General features: G+C 27.6%; 1 protein-coding gene across 3 annotated transcripts in view; it reads left to right on the top strand.

Annotated features, from left to right (window-relative positions):
* LOC100205206 (endothelin-converting enzyme homolog) overlaps positions 1-19,780 on the top strand; it is a 55,705-nt gene extending 35,925 nt beyond the window's left edge. For all 3 annotated transcript variants that reach the window (XM_065813028.1, XM_065813029.1, XM_065813030.1), the window contains 11 exons: positions 499-718; positions 7,676-7,774; positions 8,164-8,241; positions 8,326-8,488; positions 8,665-8,719; positions 8,970-9,037; positions 9,156-9,283; positions 9,459-9,524; positions 11,212-11,304; positions 11,386-11,462; positions 19,502-19,780. In XM_065813028.1, coding sequence (XP_065669100.1) covers positions 499-718; positions 7,676-7,774; positions 8,164-8,241; positions 8,326-8,488; positions 8,665-8,719; positions 8,970-9,037; positions 9,156-9,283; positions 9,459-9,524; positions 11,212-11,304; positions 11,386-11,462; positions 19,502-19,628 — 1,174 coding nt within the window. In that variant the 3' untranslated portion in view covers positions 19,629-19,780. The remainder of the gene's footprint in view (positions 1-498; positions 719-7,675; positions 7,775-8,163; positions 8,242-8,325; positions 8,489-8,664; positions 8,720-8,969; positions 9,038-9,155; positions 9,284-9,458; positions 9,525-11,211; positions 11,305-11,385; positions 11,463-19,501) is intronic.
* The last annotated feature ends 2,892 nt before the right edge of the window (positions 19,781-22,672 follow it).

Below are 22,672 nucleotides of genomic sequence, written 5' to 3'. Positions count from 1 at the left end.
GCACCTGCATCTAGTATTATTTCTAAAAAAATGCATATTATGCCTACAATAAAAATTTGAAATAATTGCGCATGCAAACTAAGAATGTTTATTAAACAAAAAATCAGATTTAATTTTGAAATGCATGAAAATAAGTTTCTCCTGAAAAACTATAAAAATAAGTGAGCTCAAGAAATAGCTTTATTGAATTCCCCCTTTATTTACTTTATATACAATATATTTAAAAAAAAAAAAGCAGAAGTAAACAATTCTAAAGAATACTTTTTATAATAGTGTCATCATATTCCAAAAATGTGTGAAAATTTATAGTAGCTAAGACATTTATGACTTTTTGTAATTTAATTTCTGATGAGTCTTAGTTGAAGATACACAGTGTAAAATGAAAAAAGTTTAATATATATCTGTGTGTAATAAGTATTTTTATCATGTTTTTTGTATATTTTATTGATTTTTTTTTTTTAAGATATCATTTAAGTTTTTGTTTTTCTTTTTTTTTAGAATTTTATCTAGATATGTTGTTTGGCAACTTTTGCAAGACAAAATTAGTTATTTGTCAGAAGATTTTCGCAAAATAGATTCAGCTTTTAAAAACACACTTGGGACTCAAGTGAATTCCAAACGATGGAAAACTTGTACTGAAGCAACAAATACAAACATGGGATTACCAATTGCTAGCATGTTTATCAGTAAATATATGAATAACAGCACTAAGCTGAAGGTTTTTCTTAATTTTTGTGTAAAATATGGCTAAAGTTATTTTGTGGTCAGATGGCCACAATATAAATATCAATTAAAAATTTTGGTTTATTTTTTGAATAAATAAAAAATTTAATTTCATTCAATAAATTGAAACTTTGAAAATTATGCATTAAATTAGTTTTGGGGTAAATGCTTTCCTATAATAAAAACTCAGTTTATGTAATCAAAGTTAAATATTTTAAATATAAAACTTTATTCAGATTTTACATAGTTTTAGTTGCCTACAAATATAAAACTAAAGTATGAACTAAAAAATAAACTTTATTAACTATAAATTAAATAATAAACTAAGTATGTTATAAACTAAAAACTAAACTGTATAAATTATAAATTGAAAAAAAATTTAAATAGAAACTAAAAAATTAAATTATAAATTTTAAACAAAAAAAAACCTAAAATAAAGTCGACCATAAAAAAAATCAACAACAGGTATTTTTTAATATCTTTTGTTTATATAATGTAGGTTGTTTTTAAATGTTTATAGTAAGCCCAATGCCTCATTTTGCCCAAGGTAACCTTGAGCAAACTGAAGCATTAAGGTTGTCAAAAGGTTGTTAAATTTTGATCTTTCTAAACATGCTAACTATAATCATTTTATAAAAAAGTTAAACTTATTAATTGCATGTAAAAGAAAAACATATTTTTAGTAGAAACTTTAAAAAAAACATAATATAACTTTGTTGTTACTTAGTGATTAAAGATTTTTTAAATAAGAAACTATAAGAGAAAACTAATCAAGTTAAGTGGAATGAAGATGACATTAAAAATGCTATTACAACAGTAAAGTTGAAGGTTGTCCATAAATTATGTCACACAATTTTTTGACAATTTTAGACCCCTACAACCCCCCTCCTCCCTCCTTGTCCTCCTATTAACAAATCATCATGTTTTACTGACCCCTACCCCACCCCATACTTAAAAATGAAGATTCAAATAATGAAGATAGACAAACATTAAGTATTAGTAAAGATAGTAAATTAATGTAATAAAAATGTAATAAAAATAAAAAAAAGAGAAGTGTTTAATAAAAATAAGACTAATAAAGTAAAAGTGAAAATGTATGAGAGATATGAGAGAGAATCAATAAGATAGCACAAGTATTATTGAACCTTCCCCTCCTCCTACCTTCTCCTCTTTTTATTAACAAATCATCACATTTTACCAAAACCCTCCCCTCCCCCTTCCCCCTAAAATTATGCTACAAATTGGTTTTAAATATGACAATATTCTTAGCTGTCTTTAGTTATCTAATGTATGCTTTTTAATATATATAAATTTTAATTATTCCAATTTGTTTGATTATTGAGGCTGTTTTATTTATAAATAGCCGCAAAAAAAACTATTATATGTTTGTAAAATATTTTTTAATTTGTTTCATTTTTATTTTATATACTTTGAGGTGCAGCTAATATGGGTTCAAGTCTTATTAGGAGAACTAATTTTTGGATTTAGATGTTTTATTTGAAAGTTGTCTAATATGCTTTAACCTTTATTGTTATTTAATTATAACTATATTTATTTATTATTTATATTGTTTAATTCACAGAATAATAATAATCAATGCATACATAAGTTGAATGATATGGCTGTAGTCGTAGTGTAGTTACATAGGCCGACTGACTTAAATAATTATGGGTGAAGTGGAGTGTACATTTTTTTTTTTTTTTTTGCACTCCTATGGTTTGATATAAAGTTGTATAAATTAACAGTGACTAAATGAACAAATATCCTCTAAAGATATATTTAATATTTGATAAACATATTATTAAATAACTTCTTTAGCAATAAGTTAGTGTTGCGGTGCATGTTATATTAACATAATATTTAGTGTTAATATGTATAAACTATTATTGTTTTTTAATAATTATTTTATAACTACTTTTATTAAATAATTATGTTGTTATTAATTATTATTTTCATTGATGATCTATTGGCTATATCATTGACTCATAAAGCTGTAGATGCAGTGGAGTCTACATTAATTGACCAAAGTCAATTCTAATGAAATTTAAGTCAGTTTAAAAAGTCAATTCAAGTTTATATTAAATTGGAATAGCTACAGTCAAATGTATATCAACTGAGGGTTTATGTTTTTAATCTGTAGAAAAAGTTTTCTAAATTTGGAACTTGAAAAAAAAAAGTTTTATGTCACAAAACTGAATACTACCTCCCTTTCCCCCCCCCCTTCCTTCCCTTTATTTCTTCCTTCCCGACAACAAATTGTCACAAAATCGCTAACCGTTCCCCCACTCTAATGCGTGGTGTAATTTGTGGATGACCACTAAACGAGACAAGTTCCCATTGTATCAAGGTATTTACTCATGCGCTGAGTTGGCAGAGCTGGCATTTGAACCTGCAATCAGCTGCTTCGGTAATTCAGTATTTTAGCAGTACTCTGACCAACTGAGCTATTCTGAGTCATTGTTAACTTTTTTTACAAAATATTCTTATATCTTTTATAATACGAAAAGTCAAAGCAATATTTCTGTATAATTAGATTATGAATTATGATTGGATTATTATTTGACTAAAAATTAATATTATTATCAAAAAAATTAAATGCAAAAAACTGTTTCATTTGAATTATCATTGAATTCAAATAAATTAATTAAAAGTTTTTTTGATTCTTTTTAACAAAAAAAAAATTTTTTTGTAGAAAACTTTAAGTATATTTTGTATATATTTAAATATATACAAATCAGTTTAAAAATATTTTATTAAAAAAAAAATTTATTTAATTGTAATATAAACTATTTTATTCTACCTTTACATTTAGGAAGTATGAAATATGGAAGTCAATACCTAATTAAAAAAACACTTAAAAATGCAACCAATGATAACAATTAAAAAAACAACCAACAATATAAAAAAGTATTCTTGTGACAATATTGAATTGCTGAGAAGTTCTGGAGGTTGAATTGTCACATAAGCATTAAAACAGTGCCTTCACATATTAAATCAATATGTGAAGGCACTACTTTTGATCAATCATGTTTGACAAAGCCAAATCTTGTATTTTGAACTTTTGCACAGATACCATTCACTATTTTTACTTGCTGAAGCTTTTACTAAATCTTTGAAATCAGCTTAGGATTTTTTATCCCTATAGAATAGAAAATATTTTTTTATTTTTGAACAAGGAGTAAAAATTTTTGACAAAATAATTTTAGAAAGTATTTTCCCATAAAACTTTTTTTACTAAATTTCATATGAATCTATTCAATGTTGTCTTTACAAATCAAAATTGGTTTATTTTCACTTTATATGCAGTCCATAGTAAATATATGATAACTGGGAAAATTTTGACTAAAAATATACATCAGTTCTTGTAATATCATCAATCGAAATAATGCTGATTCAGCATTTAAGTGACAATCTGAAGTGACAACAAAACAACTTTGATTATAATATTTTGACAATAGTTTAAGGGATTTTCTTAAATTCAGAATCCTAATTGATTTTTGCATACGAATTTTAAAAAAAGCACATTTGGGACTTGATTTTCTTTTTTTTAATTTATTTTAGGTGCCCCAAGATGTCTTTATGGTCTTATCACAGAGCACTGTGGAAGAGCATTTGAAAGGAAGTTCACGACTCCTTCCTTACTGATGTCATAAAACTTGCCCAGAACCAGAACCAGTGGAGTTGAACCACAGATCTCTAGCTTCTGAGGCAAGTGTGCTAACCAATGCACTACAGCTGCTCTAGTTGTTTTAAGAGGTTGAGATTTGCCTCATTAATTCAATTTTCTGGAAAATATTAACTTGTAAATTATTTATTTTTGAAGAGAAACTTGAGGCTGTCACTCAAAATCACTGGGAAAAACTTTAATATTTTGGAAAAAAATTAGCAAAGTGTAGTAGTACTTTTGGAAAACACAAGGAAAGTAAAAAAAGAGGTGTAAAAGATATTCTAGCATTTATAAAAACAGAATTAAATGTTGGAATAAAAAGAAAAACATATATACTTTTTAAATTTAATACTAGCAGTTAAAGTTTCAGTTACTTGCAAAGACTTATTAAATTATTTTTTTAAGATTTCCCTCAACTTTCAATATTTGAATTTTCACAGCTTTGCTACTTTTATTTTTTTTTTTAATTTCAAAAAAACAAGCATCGCTATGGAACAACTAAAAGTTTCTTTAGGCTAAAGATGCTGGATACAATTCTGAATTTTTGTCTTATTTCTACAACCACAATGTTTCTACAGCCACAACAATGTTTTTGTACCCACAACAATGTTTCTACACCCACAACAATGTTTCTACACCCACAACGATGTTTTTTATACACCCATAACTAGTAAACAACCAGGGTTGATATTTGACAGGGGCTAGAATTGTGACTGGAGCTGCATAAACATTTATTCATCCTAAAGTATATTTTTTTAATTAAAAATTCATGTTTTATTTGTTATATATATGCATATATAAACATCATTATGATCAACATGATCATCATAATCATCATTACCATCGTCATTATGATCATGATCATCATCTGATCATCTTCTCTTTTGGCAAATACCACACCATATAAATACTAAAGTTTATATAAATAGGTAAGGTTATTATATGCCAGCATCTAAATAAATATTATGGATATAAACATGCATGTTTATATCCATAATCTGTATGCATAAAGTGCATCTCGGAAACTTTTATTCCTTCTCTTCGATTTCAAGTTAAGCCTCATCCTACTCCACATTTTTTACCATCTTGGCCAGTTGCTTTATTAAACTTTAATCATTTTTTACAAGAACATCTCTCTTAAGAACAAATGTCCTTTTATTATCCCAGATAGCCAATGTAAAAAAGTCTGATGTTAAGCTCTCATATTCTCAGTTTACTAAATCTTGTATCTTATCTCAGATGTTAGGTTCTAGGGACTTTTGGTTAGTCATTATCAGTGTCATTAACTAAAGTAAGTCTAACATTAAATCTCTAATTTATAGGTCTGATCTTTTTACTCCTTGCCAGAATAAAGCAGAGTTATTTGCAAAGAAATCTTACTCTAATTTGACTATTGAATCTAATGGCCATACTCTTACTGCCAGTTAAACAGATTAACCAGTTGTTATACATCCTAATCACTGTAGCTTTCGATGCTAAAGTTAATTCTTAATTAAAAGCTTCTACAGTTTGTGCTCCAGACAAGGTTTCCATCATAGTCTTAAAAAAGTGTTCTCCAGAACTCTCTTTAATTTTTGCTTAACTTTTTAAAAGTGTTAAATAAGTGGTTCCAATTTTTCATAACTCTAGAAAACACTTTGACCTCTTCAACTATACTACGAATAGTCTTCACTCTGTTGTTAGTTTTTTTATAAAAAGGCTTTGAGATTAATTTATTTATTTCTAACTACAGTATTAAAGTTATTCTTGAAGGCTGACACTCTTCTTTATTTGAAGTAACTTTAAGGGTACTACAAGGTTCTATCTTTGTTCCTGTATTGTTTCTTATTTACAATATCAATCTTCATGAAAATTTTACATCTAAAGTGGCTCTATTTTTAACTGCTTAGAACAAGCAGCCGATTTTTAATCTGATCTCTCTTTTGTAACAGCCTAAGGCTTATGTGGCTTATGGATTTAAGTTTTGGACTTAAAATTCACAATTTCTGTTGGACAACAAAACTCAATTATTTACTGCAAAAAAATATTGCAATAATGTAGGCATTCCTATATTGATGAATAACAACCCTTTACTCTCAGACAAAGCACATTGTAAATGTAATTAGACCTGCTTTATCTGCCAAGCTTAAGCCACTCTCCCATTGTTGTAAGGTTGTATTTCTTTCTTTTTTCTAAAAATACTATCATGGTGAATATCTATTACGATAAACCAAAACTCATTCTTATTTGGCTTCTTATTCAACAAGTTGTATCCTTTTACTGTATCTGTCTCTTCATGCTATTAAAACTTTAATTAATTCAGTTTTTTAAGAGTTATAAGGTTTTTTCCTTGCACATCAAAAAAAACCTTACAACTCTTAGCTATCCTCATGTTTTCCTTTTTTATACAACCTGCATCTTTTCAAGTCTTCAATTAACTGTTTCAGTTAAGGGTTATGACTGAAAATATTTTTGCAAAATTTTGTATCTTCTGTGGTCACAAATGATGAACTTTTGTGATAATGATGAACAACATGATAGGTGTCATATTTTACAAAAATATTTTTCTCCTAAAGTTTATCATGTTGGGCCTCAACATAATATACTTTAGGAGAAAAATATTTAAGTTTTTAAAAAATTATTTTTTATTTAAAAACTTTAGATTTTTTAATTTTATTATAAAATTCTTTTGAGACCCAACTTGATATACTTATAGAGAGAAATATTATTAATATATGGCACCTACCATGTTGTCAGGTGTCTTAGTGGGGGAGTGTTTTTATGAATTAAACAAAATAAATGTGATTTTCTTAATCAGTATTCAAATGTTCATTTATTCCAACTATATGCAAAAAAAAAATTTTTGATGTTATAACCCTAATGTAAAGCATAACTGATTTGGATGTGTGTTTTTGTTTTAAATATTTATCATTTTCATTTATTTATTAAGGATTGCATTTAAAAATTAAAAAAATTAAAAATAATAAAACCAGTTTTGAGAAATAAAAGTGACTATATTCTTTTTTTTTTTTTGATGGTTTTATATGGTATGGACCCCAAGATAACTTAACAAAGTACAACTAATGTTCCGGCATATGCTGAGGTTAATTTCACACACTGAACACACTTTAACAATTTCAAACAATAGTAACAAATCACTAATCAAATATACAAAAATTTAAGAATGCATAAATACTATTAAAACTTTATACAATTTTGTTTATTGAAAATTTTCTTGATAAGATTTTATTTTAGTTTTGAAGTTATTTTTAATCTTATTATTTATTATTAGTTATATTTTTTAAGGTTGAGGAAATTTTTGAAGAAATTAAACTTGCTTTCAAACAGCGAATCAAAAGTTATAAATGGTTAGATCAGAAAATGAAGAAATTTGCAATTGAGAAGGTATTTTTTTTTTAGTGGTTCATGCTAGTTTTAGTTCAACTGAAACTTTTAGCTTGCTAACATTATCGAATTTTTTAATGCAAACTAAGATTGGCCTCTAACTTCTATTTTTATTTTTAATAAACATATTTAATTCTTTAATACTATTTGATTGTTTTTTTAGTTTTACAAAAATTAGTGCTCTAACTTTTTAGTCTGCTATTACTAGTCAACCTTTTTTTGATTTTTTTTTTCAAGAAGTAAGGCCATTAACTTTTTAAAGTTCTACTTTACATATAACTTAAAATTAGTAGACTAATATCACTCTAAAATAGTTAGTAAACTGATTTTAGCGAATAAAAAGTCATCTAGTATGCTGTTGTTTGTAGAATTGAATTATTTTTAAATAGATTGATGGCTTAGTTGCCAAGATTGGATACCCATCCTATATAATAAATGAAGGGGAGCTTAACAAGCGATTTGAAAAGGTTTGTTCAATCTAACTTTTGCATAAAAACATTTTGAATTTTTTCTGCATTTTTAATTCTGATGTTTTAATTCTAATATTTTAGCTTGATATTGACAAAACCACTTTTTTTGTTAACAATCTTAATATTGACAAATGGCGACATAAACAGTTGTTTGAAAAACTCAGAAAACCAGTTGATAAAGAAGAGTGGCAAATATACCCACAAGATATTGATGTTTTGTATCTCATATTTAACAATGAAATAAGTAAGTACAAATGAACTAAATTAAAATGATAATCTCTTGGTTGACTTTTTTTTTTTTCATTTAACCTATACCTCCTGGTCCTGGACATTCTCCTTTATTACTCTCATTTTTGATTAATATTTTTCTTCCTTGATTGTTTTCAAAAAAATTTTAGGCCTATCTTTTTGTTTTACTAGTTATTCCTGCTGGAGCTTTGCAATCACCTTTGTTTCACAGTGGAAAAGTCCCAAGGTATAAATCTTTTAAGTAAACTTTTTTTATACTATGGAATCATTGAGTATAAATAATAATCTGTAATAACATCAGCATTGATATATATAAAGTAATCATATTAAAATGTTGTTAATTAAAAAAAAAAAGAAATGAATTTTTTTAAATTTTTTACATTAATTGAAATATTTGTCCAAACATTAGTTATTTGTAAACGTAAAACAAATATAAATATTTTATTATTAATAACTTATGTATTTTTCTATTGCAGATCAATTAATTACGGATTTTTTGGTTCATTAGTTGGTCATGAAATTACGCATGGGTTCGATCCAAAAGGTCTGCTTAAAAATGCACTCAATTTTTAATAATTGATTTTCTCTTATTTATTCATGAATTGAATTTGGGTGTTTATCAAAAGAGGGTAGAATGTACAATTTGTTATAAATTTATTTAGGTCAAATGCATGATAAAAATGGTGACTATGTTAAAGATGGGTGGTCAAGAAAAACTTCTTTTGAATATTTTAAAAAGTCTAAATGCTTTGTTGAACAATATAATGAATTTAAAGTTGGAAAACAATCAGTAAGTAAAAAATATTTAAGTAAATGTAAGTAAAAAAGCATTATACTAATAATTATTATATGTTATCATCTCTCATATATTATCATCTATCTTATGTTATTATCTCTCATATATTATCATCTCTCATATTTTACCATCAATCATATATTATCATCTTTTCAATTTTTTTTTATAGATTAATGGAAATTTGACACTGGTTGAAAATATTGCAGATAATGGAGGTTGCAGGTTGTCCTTGAAAGTAAGTTTTAAGTTATATCAAAGTTTTAATTTATTTGTATGTTATTGTTTTTTTTATCATTATTTTATTATCACCACTGCCCACCCCAATACATTCTCTCTTACATTCAAAATGGTTTCTATCATCACCAGTGCTTACCCCAACACACTTTCTCTTACATTAAAAATGATTTCTACACCTTAACAATTAGAGTTTCTAAAATGAAATCTGGCAGACATTATTAAAATGAAAGTTGGGAGACATTATTGTTATGCATTTTTAGGATACAAAAGCTCTACAAATCGCATATATCTATGCAATAATTGATAAAGAAATCTATTGATAAAGATTTTTTACAGAAGCTTTAGTAAAATTGTTACTGAAATGTTGCTCAAGATTTATGAAGATAAAGATTTATGAAGATACATATGACTTTGCAATTTTAGAAGAGTTTGAAGAAGGGTTTAAAGGTTGTTACCAAAATAAAGGAATAAAAGTTAAATTTTTCTGGATCAATGAGAAGCGATTCAAAAAACATCAATCCAAGGAAAATTAAAATTGTGAAAAGAATCTCTTGCACTTTTGAAACAAAGATATTGCATGTAATGAAGAAGGTATTGCATGTAATGAAGAAGGCATTGTATGTAGAATATATTGAGGTAAAGTTTTAAAGAAACCAAAGTTGTTTTAAAAGTAACTGAAAGAAAAGAAAAAAAAAACTGTAAAAAACTGAACAAAACAATAATTTGGACAAAACAAACAATTGGACAAAACAAACAATTGGACAAAACAATCAGTTGGACAAAACAATTAGTTGGACAAAACAAACAATTGGACAAAACAATCAGTTGGACAAAACAATTAGTTGGATAAAACAATTAGTAGGACAAAACATTTAGTTGGACAAAACAATTAGTTGGACAAAACAATTAGTAGGACAAAACAATCAGTTAAACAAAAAAAAGCAAAGCAAGAAGAGTTATAGAAAGATAAAATTGAATTAAAACATAGAAAACAATGAATGGGAGCATTGTTAGACAAAAACATGTAAATAAAATCAGAGTATTCAAATCTAATTTTACTCAAAGTAGGTAAGTTTTTTTTTAAAGTTAATATTATGTGTGTAGTAATTGAAATTTGATTTAATGAAAAGGATCTTACTCAGAATATTAATATTAGTAAAATGTATTATAAATGTTTTATAGTTACTTACATAATTAACTTTAAAGTGAGTCTGACTCATATGAAAAATAACTTTAAATCAACTATTAGTTATAAGAATATTCAGGTGTGGGATAAATGGTGCACAAATATGTGCTTTCTAAAAGTAACTACCAACTAAAGTACGATTTTTTGAATGGAATTGAAAGTATGAACTAAAAGAATCAGCAGAATTTTGCCAATGCACAGCATTACACTAGTAATTTACTGCTGATGATGGAATTTTTTTTTTGATAGAGTACTTTTAGAGCTGCTGTATTTTTAGCTACTATAAGAAATAGCAGCTACACTAAAATGTAGAGTTAGCTACTATAAGAGATAGCAGCTACACTAAAATGTAGAGTTAGCTACTATAAGAGATAGCAGCGACACTTAAATATAGAGTTAGCTATACTAAAATGGTTTCTTTTTAACTTATATTATGATAAATTTGTAATTTAAAAGCTTCTATATAGTACTAAAAGTTTGGAATTTTTATATTTTGTAGGCTTATGAAAATTATTTGCAAAATAACACAGATACCAGACTTCCATCATTAGAATACACTGACAGACAATTATTTTTTATTAGTTTTGCTCAGGTATAATTTATCTTTTTATTATTAATTTTTTTTATATACTTCTTAAAAATCTGTTATTAATATATAAATTTTTATCTTTAGGGATATTGTGCTAATGCTAAGCAAGAAGTTGGCCTTGCGAATGCATTAATGGAAGGCCGTGCACCATCAAAGTTTAGGTAGTTAATTTTAAACTGTATCTTTGTTAAGTTTTAGAGGTAAGTAAAGGGTTGTTTAAAGCTTAAAATGATGTTGGATCTTTCTTCTTGACTCTATCTTATGGGTTTTTGGTTGTGTCTCCTTGGTAGTGGCTATGCAACTCTTTCTGTTATCTTCTAATGAGGGCACAAATATAAAACATACTTTAATAATTTTGAGACTGATAGTAAGGACTCTGTGTTAGCTTCCAGAACTCTGTGGTAACTCTCAGAGACTTATTTCATTGGATAAGAATGCCATGTTGCACATAAAAAGTGTTCCTGTTAATTCTTTTAAGTTACGTCATTAAGACCACATAAGAACCTATCTGTTACAACTTTAGATTGATCAGCAGAACTAAGGCAACAACATAGCTTATGGCTTAGGGTGCACTATTTATGATTGAATCAACTTCTTTAATAATTTAAAAAAAATAATAAAATACTTATACCTACGTATAAATGTTAAACAAAAGCCATTATTAACACTGATTTGTTGCTATCATTTACAAATACTTGTGGTCTTAGAAGTAACTTTTCTTCATTTCACTCTTAACTAGTCTCAAAGTTATCACAAGACCTGCTTTCTCCTTGTAAGACTAATCTAAATGTTTCATTACAGTGTTGATGGCTATTGTTGTTTGATTTATAAAGATTCCAAAAGTCACATGCTTGGTTGTTGTGAACAGCAACAACAACAATAATTTGTTGTTATCACTCTCTAGCTTGTGCTCAGTTTTTCCTTGTTTTTCTTTAGGTGGTTTTGACCATGCTATGATCTCCCTAAAATTTTTATCTTACTTTTTCTTCATCAGACTCATCATTGCACTTTTTAATACTGCCTGTCTGGCAGTACCAGTACTTGATAGGCTTCTTTTTGTGATTTTGTTCTGTGTTTGTATCTTTGAAAAGTTTTAAAAATTAAAGAATCTTTCTTTTCTAACTGCAGTATTAAAGTTGTCTATAATAGGCAGCATCCTTAATCATTTTGGTCATGTTTTTTATATATGTTAATGATATTCCTCATAATTTCACCCCTAAGGAGACTCTATTTACTAATGGCACAACTATATATTCCATTTTTGACAAAAAGTCATCACCTTTTGGTTGCTTAGAACAGACAGCTGATCTTAAATGTGATTTTTCTATTGTGTCAGCTTGGCACTTGCAATGGCTGCTGAATTTTAATTTAATAAAAAACTCAGTTGTTTCCTGCTAATAATTATTAATATATTATTAATATGTTATTGATATTCCTATACTAATGAATAGCAACACTTTAGCTGGTGCTTCTACTTTACATTTTGGATTATCCTATTACTGCCCTCTCATGCAAACCATATAAACAATTCATTTCAAAGTTAACATCTGCTAAGTTTACTTCTTTATTGCTTCTACCTCTATAAATCTTTTATTTCTTCATGTATTGTCCACTGTTGTTATATTTAGGTTGGCTCTTCTAATGATGTCTTTTCTCTTATAGTCAAGATCCGAAATAGCATTATAAATGTAGATGCTATTTCGGATGTCAATGTCTCTGTTTAGCTGTTGCGAGATTACATCTTTTCATCTTTTCTTCAAATACTGCTCAAAAATCTTTATCTAGTTGTTTTTTTTATCATCAATTCTTTCGAATTCTTTACTGTCTTCACGCTTTACTGACTCAGTTTATAGTTTTTTAAGTAATCTTTTACCTTTTTTTTTTGCTCTTCAAATTTTAATCTTCGGTTTCTGTTAACTTTTAAATTAAATTTTGTTTTCTGTTAACTTCTAAATTGAATAGTGGTTACTTTCAGCTTTGTTAGAAGTTAGTTTGTTTAAAAAAAAAAGAAAATCATTAAGTTGGTAAGATAAAAATAATTTTAAAATCTTATTTACAACTTAACCTTTTGTCTTTCACAAGACACCTGTTTATCTTGTTTCTAAAGTATAAAGGAAAATTCACGCTATTATAAAAATTAAAAAAGACAAATGAGATTGGCAATATTGACATGTGTGCACTTTTTTTTTCCAATGTAAATTCACCTTCCCAAGGCTGAGTAGGCCACTACAGTCAAGGAGCTACTTTAGTTGTGGTTACAACCATCTCTCAACTCTATAACTCTTAACTTTGACAAACAAGACCGTTGCACAGAGAAACAAGTTGAATGCAGTACTACCTGGGACGTGGTGGGGATTGAACTCAAAACTTCTTGCTTTTGAGGTGAGCACTTTACCACTACACCACTACCACATTAAATGTATAAAACCTATATATGTATCTGTAAAAGACATTAGAATACCTAATATTGACATACCTTTATGCTAATAATACAGCATGTACTACTGTACACATTTACTTATCATAGCTGAAGTATACTGATAGACCAAAAAAATGCTTGGGCATGTTTGGAGAAAAGTACATTTTTGCATATTTTTTGTAAGGTTTAATTTACTAGGATTTATTGTTAATTGTTATTGTTTAAGGTGTCTTCATAATTTAATAAAATTACAATATGTCAAAGCACCCTAATGCTAAAAGGATGGTGCAAGGTGAAATTTTTTGTTGATACTCTGATAAAGTAATTTTTGTATAGTGGAAAGATAACTTGATTTTTGTAGTGGAAAATTATCAGTTAGTTGAATTCAATATTTATGACACTTACTATTGTGTTGTGTTAATTTAGATTTTTAACATTTTTAAACAATTTAAATGTAGTTATTATCATATAAAAGGCCTATGGCTGGTACTATCTTTGCTTTTTTTACACTTGTCTTGCATACAATACTCTATCTTAAAAACAATGTAATGCATTGCTTTTACTAAGGTGAGCTTATCAAGTAGTCTCTCTTTGATTTTAAAATAGTTGTCTCACTTTAATTTTAAAACGATTGTAGCTAAATTTACTAGCTACAATAGTTATTAAAATTATGTTAAGGACAACTGGCAATAATTTTCTTAACTTAGCCTTATATGTGACACTATTGGATTTACCTATATTATCTGTGTAACAACATTACATTTACCTGAGGTGAAACCTGAGTTGAGCTGTGGTAGATGCCATGTATAAACAATGGCAATGAAAAAATAATGCTTCTACATCTGACTGCAATTGTACTTTCAAGCATCATTTGCATCATAATAGCTTTTGTGTCTTTTAATTGCTCCATATATATTGTAAGAGAAAACTGACAATATATTGAGTGTTAATTACTTCTTTCATATTGCAAAAACATTAAACAAACTGCACAATTAAGTCTTAAAATGACATTAAACTTATTTTAAAATATGTTCAATATGTTTTATCTCGACAAATGCAGGATGGAAAAAACTCACCAATTGTTAAGTGAACATGATAAATAATGGAGTCATCTTATTGCAAATGGTTTGACAGTCGACAAAGATCTTGAGCTGGAAAACTTTCAGTTGTCTTAATACATGCTTATGAGCTCTGGTTGGACTTGGTGTTTAATGGCAACGCTTTATTTGAAAAATTAGTAGAAAATAAAGCACCTGTCATCTTGGGAAAGAAGTCAGAAGAATGAAAAGCATGCTATGTTTGACAGTCACAGTGTTTTTTATAAATTGTAAAATGTACATATAAGAAATGTTGTTTGAGCTTTCAATCATTTGTAAAAGTCTTTTTCAAAGGCTTTTACTGTTGCCTATACCCGTTGTTGACATGCTGTATGTAGTAAGCAAAAGATCACAATGCTACATATTTGTCTATATTTTATAACTTTTAATTGGTGCCCAATTGTGTTAAGAATTTTTCACAAGGGTTACTATATGAATGTTTCTACCCAATATGAACACAAGATATTATCAAACATCATGTTTGTTTGAACTTTAGCTCAAAACTTTGATTTTTTCTTTCTTAAAGCAAAAATCCTTAATGGAGTTGCAGGTTTATTGTTGGTTATAGTAAAAAAGTTATGCATGATGGAAATTCAGAATATGCAGAGGGCTTCAAAAGACTTCAAAAGAAGGCTTCAAAAGGCAACATGTTTGATGTTGAGTTTGATGGTATGGTTGACTCTTGGTTAATGCTAAAACTGACTCCAGCTAAAACTGACTTCTTATTGTATCAATTAGATTTATTCCAACTCAAGCGTTTCATAATTGACATGTAGTTACATAGTAATTTTATTTGGGTAAAAATAAAATAGGGTGGGTAAAAATGTTCTGTTTTTCTGTTATGTATATTTCAAAAGACCAATTTTGATATTTAATGTTGTTATATAAGTTCTGTCACTTTTTAACATTCCTGTCTCTGGCATAAACATTTTTCTGCTCTTGGAAATATATAGCAAGTTTTATTTTTAATTTTTATTGTTTATATTAACTCCAATTTATACGAGTTGTATTTTTTTTTTATTAAGAAATTATCTGCTATAAAATTTATTATCTATATATATAATTTTAATAACATTGAAAATAAGTGCTTAGATATGTTGACAGTTTGGAAGCGTTTTGTTTATTTTTCTAAGTGATAGCTTATTGCAATGACATTAAACAATAATCACCATGCATTTGTTTCAAAATAATTTTGATTCACAAAGTATTTGGCAACAGATTATTTCAAATCTAAGCAAACTAAACCTGATATTGGTCATTAAATTTATTATTTCCAGTGAGATGTGCTTTATGTTGTTACTTCAGAGTTGATTTGCTTTTTCTTATGTATGGTGACCGAATTTAAATTACTGTCATTTATGCTATAACACTTAAAGTTTGAGGGGCAGCGTAAAAACAATATCTTGAAAAACATAATTAGATTTTTTTTCTTAGTTTTCCCATCAAAATAAAAAAATATAAGTTTGTTAGTGTTCTTAACCGTTTAAAGAATAGCTGCATCCTCCCCTCCCCTGTATCATACCCCATTCTTCCTGTATGATATTCTCTGAAGTTCTGCGGCCAGAGTTGAGAGAAAAGTAATGTTGTCAACATTTTTAAGAGCACTGTTAACAACAGTACTTATAACTGCATTTTTCTGATTCTTAAAAATGCTCATTTCAATAGCAGTTCTTGCTGTTTTTGAGAGGAAGTTCTTAGGGAGAGTGAGAACTTGACCTTTATCAGCCTTTTTCCTCCTAGACTTAGGAATCTTTTGAAAATTTTGTTTCCACATTTTTTGATCTTTTCTGTATAGCAGAGGTTTCTTAACTCTTTCTTAATTTTGCTCTCACACTGACTTGCTCAAAACAAACATCAAGTTCTTCCATTATCATTTTACAACTCATCATCTGGTCTTGGATAAAAAGTAAATATTTCTTAAAGGAATTCAAATTTATAACTGTTTCAGAAGACAGTCTGCCTTTTGTTTATCTCCAACGTGACATGGGTTACTGTGCAATACTATAAGAAACTGAAAAGATTTTTTAAGTTTTCTTTATAGAAATCATTTTAAAAATGGCCAATACAAATCAATTTTAAAGTGACCAATAGAAATCAATTTAACAGTGACCAATAGGAACAAAACCATTAGTTGAAGTTTACTTTTTGTTTCAAGTTTGTGATAATGCTTATTTTTTATATTATAAACAATTATACAAAGTTTTGATAATAATAAATCTAGACTAATACATTGCAGTTTGTCTCTTTAGTCCCTTTTTTAGTCTTTTTATTTTGATTCTTCTCGTTGCATGATAATCAGTAAAATCAATATTAGGTATATATTCTTCCAACATCCTTCGCTGGTGTAGGGTGGATAGCACGGTGTTGTTTTTTTTGTGTGTAATCTAAAAGAAATTTTTTTTTTTCTCTGATTCAAATGTAAAAGTTAAATTTTAACCTAAATATTGTGTCTAAAGTATTTGTGTCTACAGACAATTGAAGAGCGTTTTTCTAAAAGGGTGTCAAGTCCATTTTTTCCAAACTTAAGTTTTTTCAACTTTTTTATCATACTATCTTAGTATGAATAGAAAAATTATTCATCAACTTTATTAAAGTTTATTGATATTCAAAAAGTACTTCGCTTGATATAAGGTTGGTACAAAAGATAGGGTGTGGAGGATGGGGGGTGTCTCTCCCATCAGGGAGGGGGTCTAGGGGGTCCCCCCATCAATTGCATTAAGTCTGCAAATTTGACTGTTTTTAGACAAATCAGTTAGCAATGTCAACTAGGCAGTCAGCAAATTGTCCTTTAGACAAGTCAGTTGGGAAATTTAGACAGTGAGTTGGCAAATGTCAACTCGGCAGTCGACAAATTTCAAAAAAGGACCTTTTTCTTTTTTTTTAAAGTCAGCAAAAATTGTAATAACACCGTCACCATCACCACCACCGCCCCTCCCTCACGTGACACCTACTTGTGCCAGCCCTAGCCAGATAATTTTTTTTTCTTTTTTTCCAAATCAGATATACGCTCTTCAATTGTTTCTACATAAAGCTGCTTTCTAAACATAATCTGGTTCCTCTCTATTTTCTACAAGGACCTTTTTCTAAGAGTAGACTTTTTCAGATTTTTTGGTTTCCTTGTGCTCTTCATTGGTTTTTGACTGCGGAAATTTCTCATTTTCCAGTCAAAAACCAAAATTAAGTTGGTGTCAAATTAAGCTTTGATATAGAGTTTGTGATTTTAATTTTTCACCATATTTAATGTTTTATTTTTCACCATATTTAATGTTTTATTTTTCACCATTCTCAATGTTTTATTCTTTAAAACCATAAATGGAGAAATTGCAATTGTTTTTTAAACAAAACAGAGCATTATAAATAAGACAATTTTTTAATTTTTTCTTAAAATCATTTAATTTTTAATTTTTGGTTTTGTTTGCTTGCAGTCTTGTTTGGAGTGTTGACATATAGATAAGTTTTAAATTAATCGGAAAGGTCTGTTGCTAATTTCTGCTTCATTTTTGACAAATATAAAAAAAAAAAGTAGGGGAAGTTCGGGTACAGTGGATCGAGGGGCACAGTGAAAGCATTTTCTCAAAGATTAGAATTTTGTTCATCTTGATGATCTAATCATTTTATGTGCTCATATATCAACCATCTTTATTTAAATTTTGTTACCACATAATTTTTGACTACCGGTTTTTGGTATACTTTTTTTAATACTTTTTTTTTTAAAAAAAAAGCACTGTATATATATACACACACAGAGATATATATATATATATATATATATATATATATATATATATATATATATATATATATATATATATATATATATATATATATATATATATATATATATATAATGCTCATTACACTCCATCTCATAACCTGCGTTGGGTGCTTAAAATGCACCAACTTGTCGTCTTACATGAAAATGCTTCGCCCAGTTGAGATATTTTTATGCGAAGAGTTAGTTTCTGCTTCTTCAATGGACGGCAAACTTTAAACCCCATTTCAAGCAATCTTCTCATTGTTTTTTCACTCATAGAAACACTGTGCTTCTCTGTAATACCCTGCAACAGTTTATTTGTTGCTTTTCTGTTCTTTTTACACCCTCATACCAGAAACATATTGTCTCTTCTGCTTTTTATTCTTTTGCAATCATTTTGACTTGCTTCTGGGTGACAAATTCAATCCCAAACTCAGTTATTTCGAAGTCTGCAAACAGACGCTTCACTAACATCAACTTTACTAGCGGTATCTTTCCCCTAAAGTCCATGTATTAAAGTTTCAATTTTAGCCCATTTTCTTGGAGTAAGATTGCCCCTATAATACCATTACGACTAATTCAATAAAACTATCAAAATCATGCACATGTCTTGATTTCTCATCAAACTATTTTTAGTCGTGACGTCATAGAAACGAACCGGATTAAAGATTATTTAGGATGCTTTTTACAGTTTTTTTTTTATTTATTAAAATATGAACAAAAATAGTGATTGTATGTGATTTCAATTAGTTTAGCCAACAATGTATATATATATATATATATATATATATATATATATATATATATATATATATATATATATATACTATATATATATATATATATATATATATATATATATATATATATATATATATATATATATATATATATATATATATATATATATGCATGTATTTATATCTAAAGGGTTATCGGTACATTGTCTAATACAGAAGAATTTGCGGAAGCTTTTAATTGTCGAAAAAAAAGTGAAGAAAATAATAATGGAATACGTCTTAAAATGGACCCCAAGAAAAAATGTGTCATGTGGTAGAAGTGGTAGCCTGCAACTAATGTTTAATACGCAGCAAAATTCCTGATATTGACAGGAAATTTTCTATTTATTAATCAATTATGCAAAATGAATACAGGATCACTTTAATGTATTGTAAAAATGAAAAAAATAAAATCATATATTTGTACAAATTATATTTTATACTTTTTTTATTTTTTTAATTATAAAAACTAAATTGCTTTAGATCTTTTTTTAAGTTTTTATAGTAAATAAGAGAATTTTACGTTAAGAAAAGTAATTTTTTTATAATATTGTATTTTAATATTTATTTTAATTATTGTCAAATAAATGTTAAATATTATTTAATTTCGATTAAAATAAATAAAAATCTTTTAGAACACTTTAATAAAATCTAAAACAATTGCGTAGAAAAAACAAAATTATTTTTAAAGCATTTTAATTACGATTGGAGTTTGAAAGTCATCATCAAATGGTTTACCAAGTTTTTGCGCTAACTTTAAAGGAGTGTTACTCCGTGATATATCTGTTAAATCTGTTAAATTCTAAGTAAATACTGTTTATTTTCTATTTTTGATAAAAGTAATATGTCTTATAATATCAATTCTTTTTCTAACATTTTCGATTAAGTCCTATTTTGCTTTTTCAAGTTCAGAGAGGCTTTTCAAGTTCAGAGAGGTTTGGGTGACAAGAATAGTGCCGAAAAACGAAAAAAGTGTCGAATATATTAAAATGGTTTAATGTCGCCAAATAAAAAGATTATTATTGCCGTTAATACTGAAGAGAAAGAATGCACTTTAATCACCCATCATTCATTCGCAATCTCTGCATTTTCATAAAAATTGTGCATTTAGTTCTAGCTGCTTTTATTTGAGCTTCTGTTCGACCAGAAATAGTTTGTCTCTTCCAGCAATATATCGAAAGATTGGTTAGCCGCTTAATAATATAAAATAGGTAGCATAGGTAAATAGGAATAGCCTTTAGCTATCTTTTTTTGCTTAACTTAGTAACTAATCTTTTTAAAGTGGTTTTAGCTTGTTTGGTGAATGTTTTTTAGCACCAGAACATTTTTTATTTATTGCGTTCATTCCAGACTCCTAACCTTTAATAATGTTATAAAAAGCATTTTTTGAACAATTTTAATCAAATGTCATGTAAGGACCAGCAGGTTGCTGGGTGATTTTTGATAGGGTGATTTTCATTGTTTTTCATAACAGTTTAATTCATTAATAACAAGAAACTTACTTATAAAAACTCAAATTTGTTACAAAATGTTTCTTAATTAAGATTTAAGTCTTTATTGTTCTTTAAGTAAGTCTATAGAAAGAGTTCTAAATAATAAATAAGTTTTGCTCCATTTTTAGTGCCAGGTTGAACTGAATAGCTTGAACCATAAAGTCCAGCTCTTCTCTACGAGAACAGGAAAAAATAGTTACAATATCTGAAGCTTTGAATCGTTTGACTATGCCATTTGTTAAATATACTATTTCAATTGATTTGTTTTAAAAATATGTTCTTTTGTTTTTTGTGCTTGTTTCAATAATTTGATTACAATTAACAAATCAAATTTCATCCGTTCGTGCAATACATCATTCACCGAAAGTGATTTGGTACTCTAACTATAAATTTGCCAATTTTTCACGAGATTTATTATCACCGTCTATCCATTTATGATTTTGTACAAAAGATTATTTTTCTTTTAATAAAAACATTTTAAAAAAACTAAATAAGTAAGTGTTTTCAGTCGTTTGACGTTTCAAGGTAATATATACGAGGGCGGATGTAGGATTTTTTTTTTTTTGGCAAATTTTTTTTGTGTAAACAAAAACTTTATTTGATAATTAAGCGATTTAAAAAACAAAACAAAAAACAACATCATTTTCAATCGTTTGACGTTTCAAGGTTTTATATGCAGACATTTATTTTTCTTTTGGCAAAAACTTTTGGTGTAAACAAAAACTTATGCCAAAAGAAATATAAATTTTAGAAATCGGTCCTTTACTTAACGGATTTAACTTAAGAGCCCAAGTAGACCAATAATGTCGGTTGTTGACATCATACATAATACTTCGGCTAATCTCCCTATTGATTTTCTACAAAATCAATAGGGAGATGTCGGTATACAGAATACTGAAACCAATTGTTAGCGAAAATGGACCACATTTTACTTCATTCGAAATGTAACAAGATGAACATCCAACAAATTGTTTGTGTCACGCAGCCTCGGTAGAAGGCAAACTCACAAACCAAAATCTTTTATGAAACCACTAATTAAAACCAAACGAGCAACACTTACTGAACAATGAGACTGTAAAAAGCAGTTATATATCTTTCTGATCTCTTATTTATAACAAGCTATTGCCAATTTGTTGAAACCTGAGATAAACATTTTTTTATTGAATAATGTATTTTTTTAACAAAGTATCCTTTTGTTAGATTTCAATTCTTGTTGTTTCTCGTAAAAATTGGCAATATCCAACTCATTAAAAGGTTCAACAACAAAGTCCATTGGTAATTGGCTACATTAGGTAAATCAAAAAATTTTATCATTTTTGACATCTTTTTGATTTTTGCGGACAATCTTTCAGATTCCGTGCCTTAGGTGCCTTAGTAATATTTATAGAGGATAAAAAAGTAGTACACAGTTATTTTCTAACATTGTATGAGTTTCATCTGTTTTAAGTAATTTGGCTGGTAGCATAATAGAAAGAAAATATTTTCCAAGTAAACCTCTAATATCCCAGGCAACAAATGATCTACACGACGTAACTTTATACTTAATTTTTGTTAGCTAAAAGTTGCTTAACTTTACAGGTTGAAATCAAAATAAAAGAACCAAGACCAGTTTTTAAGAATATTGATAAAATATTTGTGAATCGACAACAGACATAGCACCGGCAAATAGCGTTTCCATTAAACAAATAGCGTAAAGCGAATAGCTATTCGTTAAACGAGTTACATGTATTATGAACTAAAGTATAATATACCTAATTAAACCGTGCCATAGATCCATTAGCTGTATTAATACTCCACTACACAAAATCCAAGACATTGCAAAAAATATA

The sequence above is a fragment of the Hydra vulgaris genome, chromosome 12 (genome assembly GCF_038396675.1).
Source record: "Hydra vulgaris chromosome 12, alternate assembly HydraT2T_AEP".
Classification (NCBI taxonomy): domain Eukaryota; kingdom Metazoa; phylum Cnidaria; class Hydrozoa; order Anthoathecata; family Hydridae; genus Hydra; species Hydra vulgaris.
This window is presented reverse-complemented; position numbering and strand designations above follow the sequence as displayed.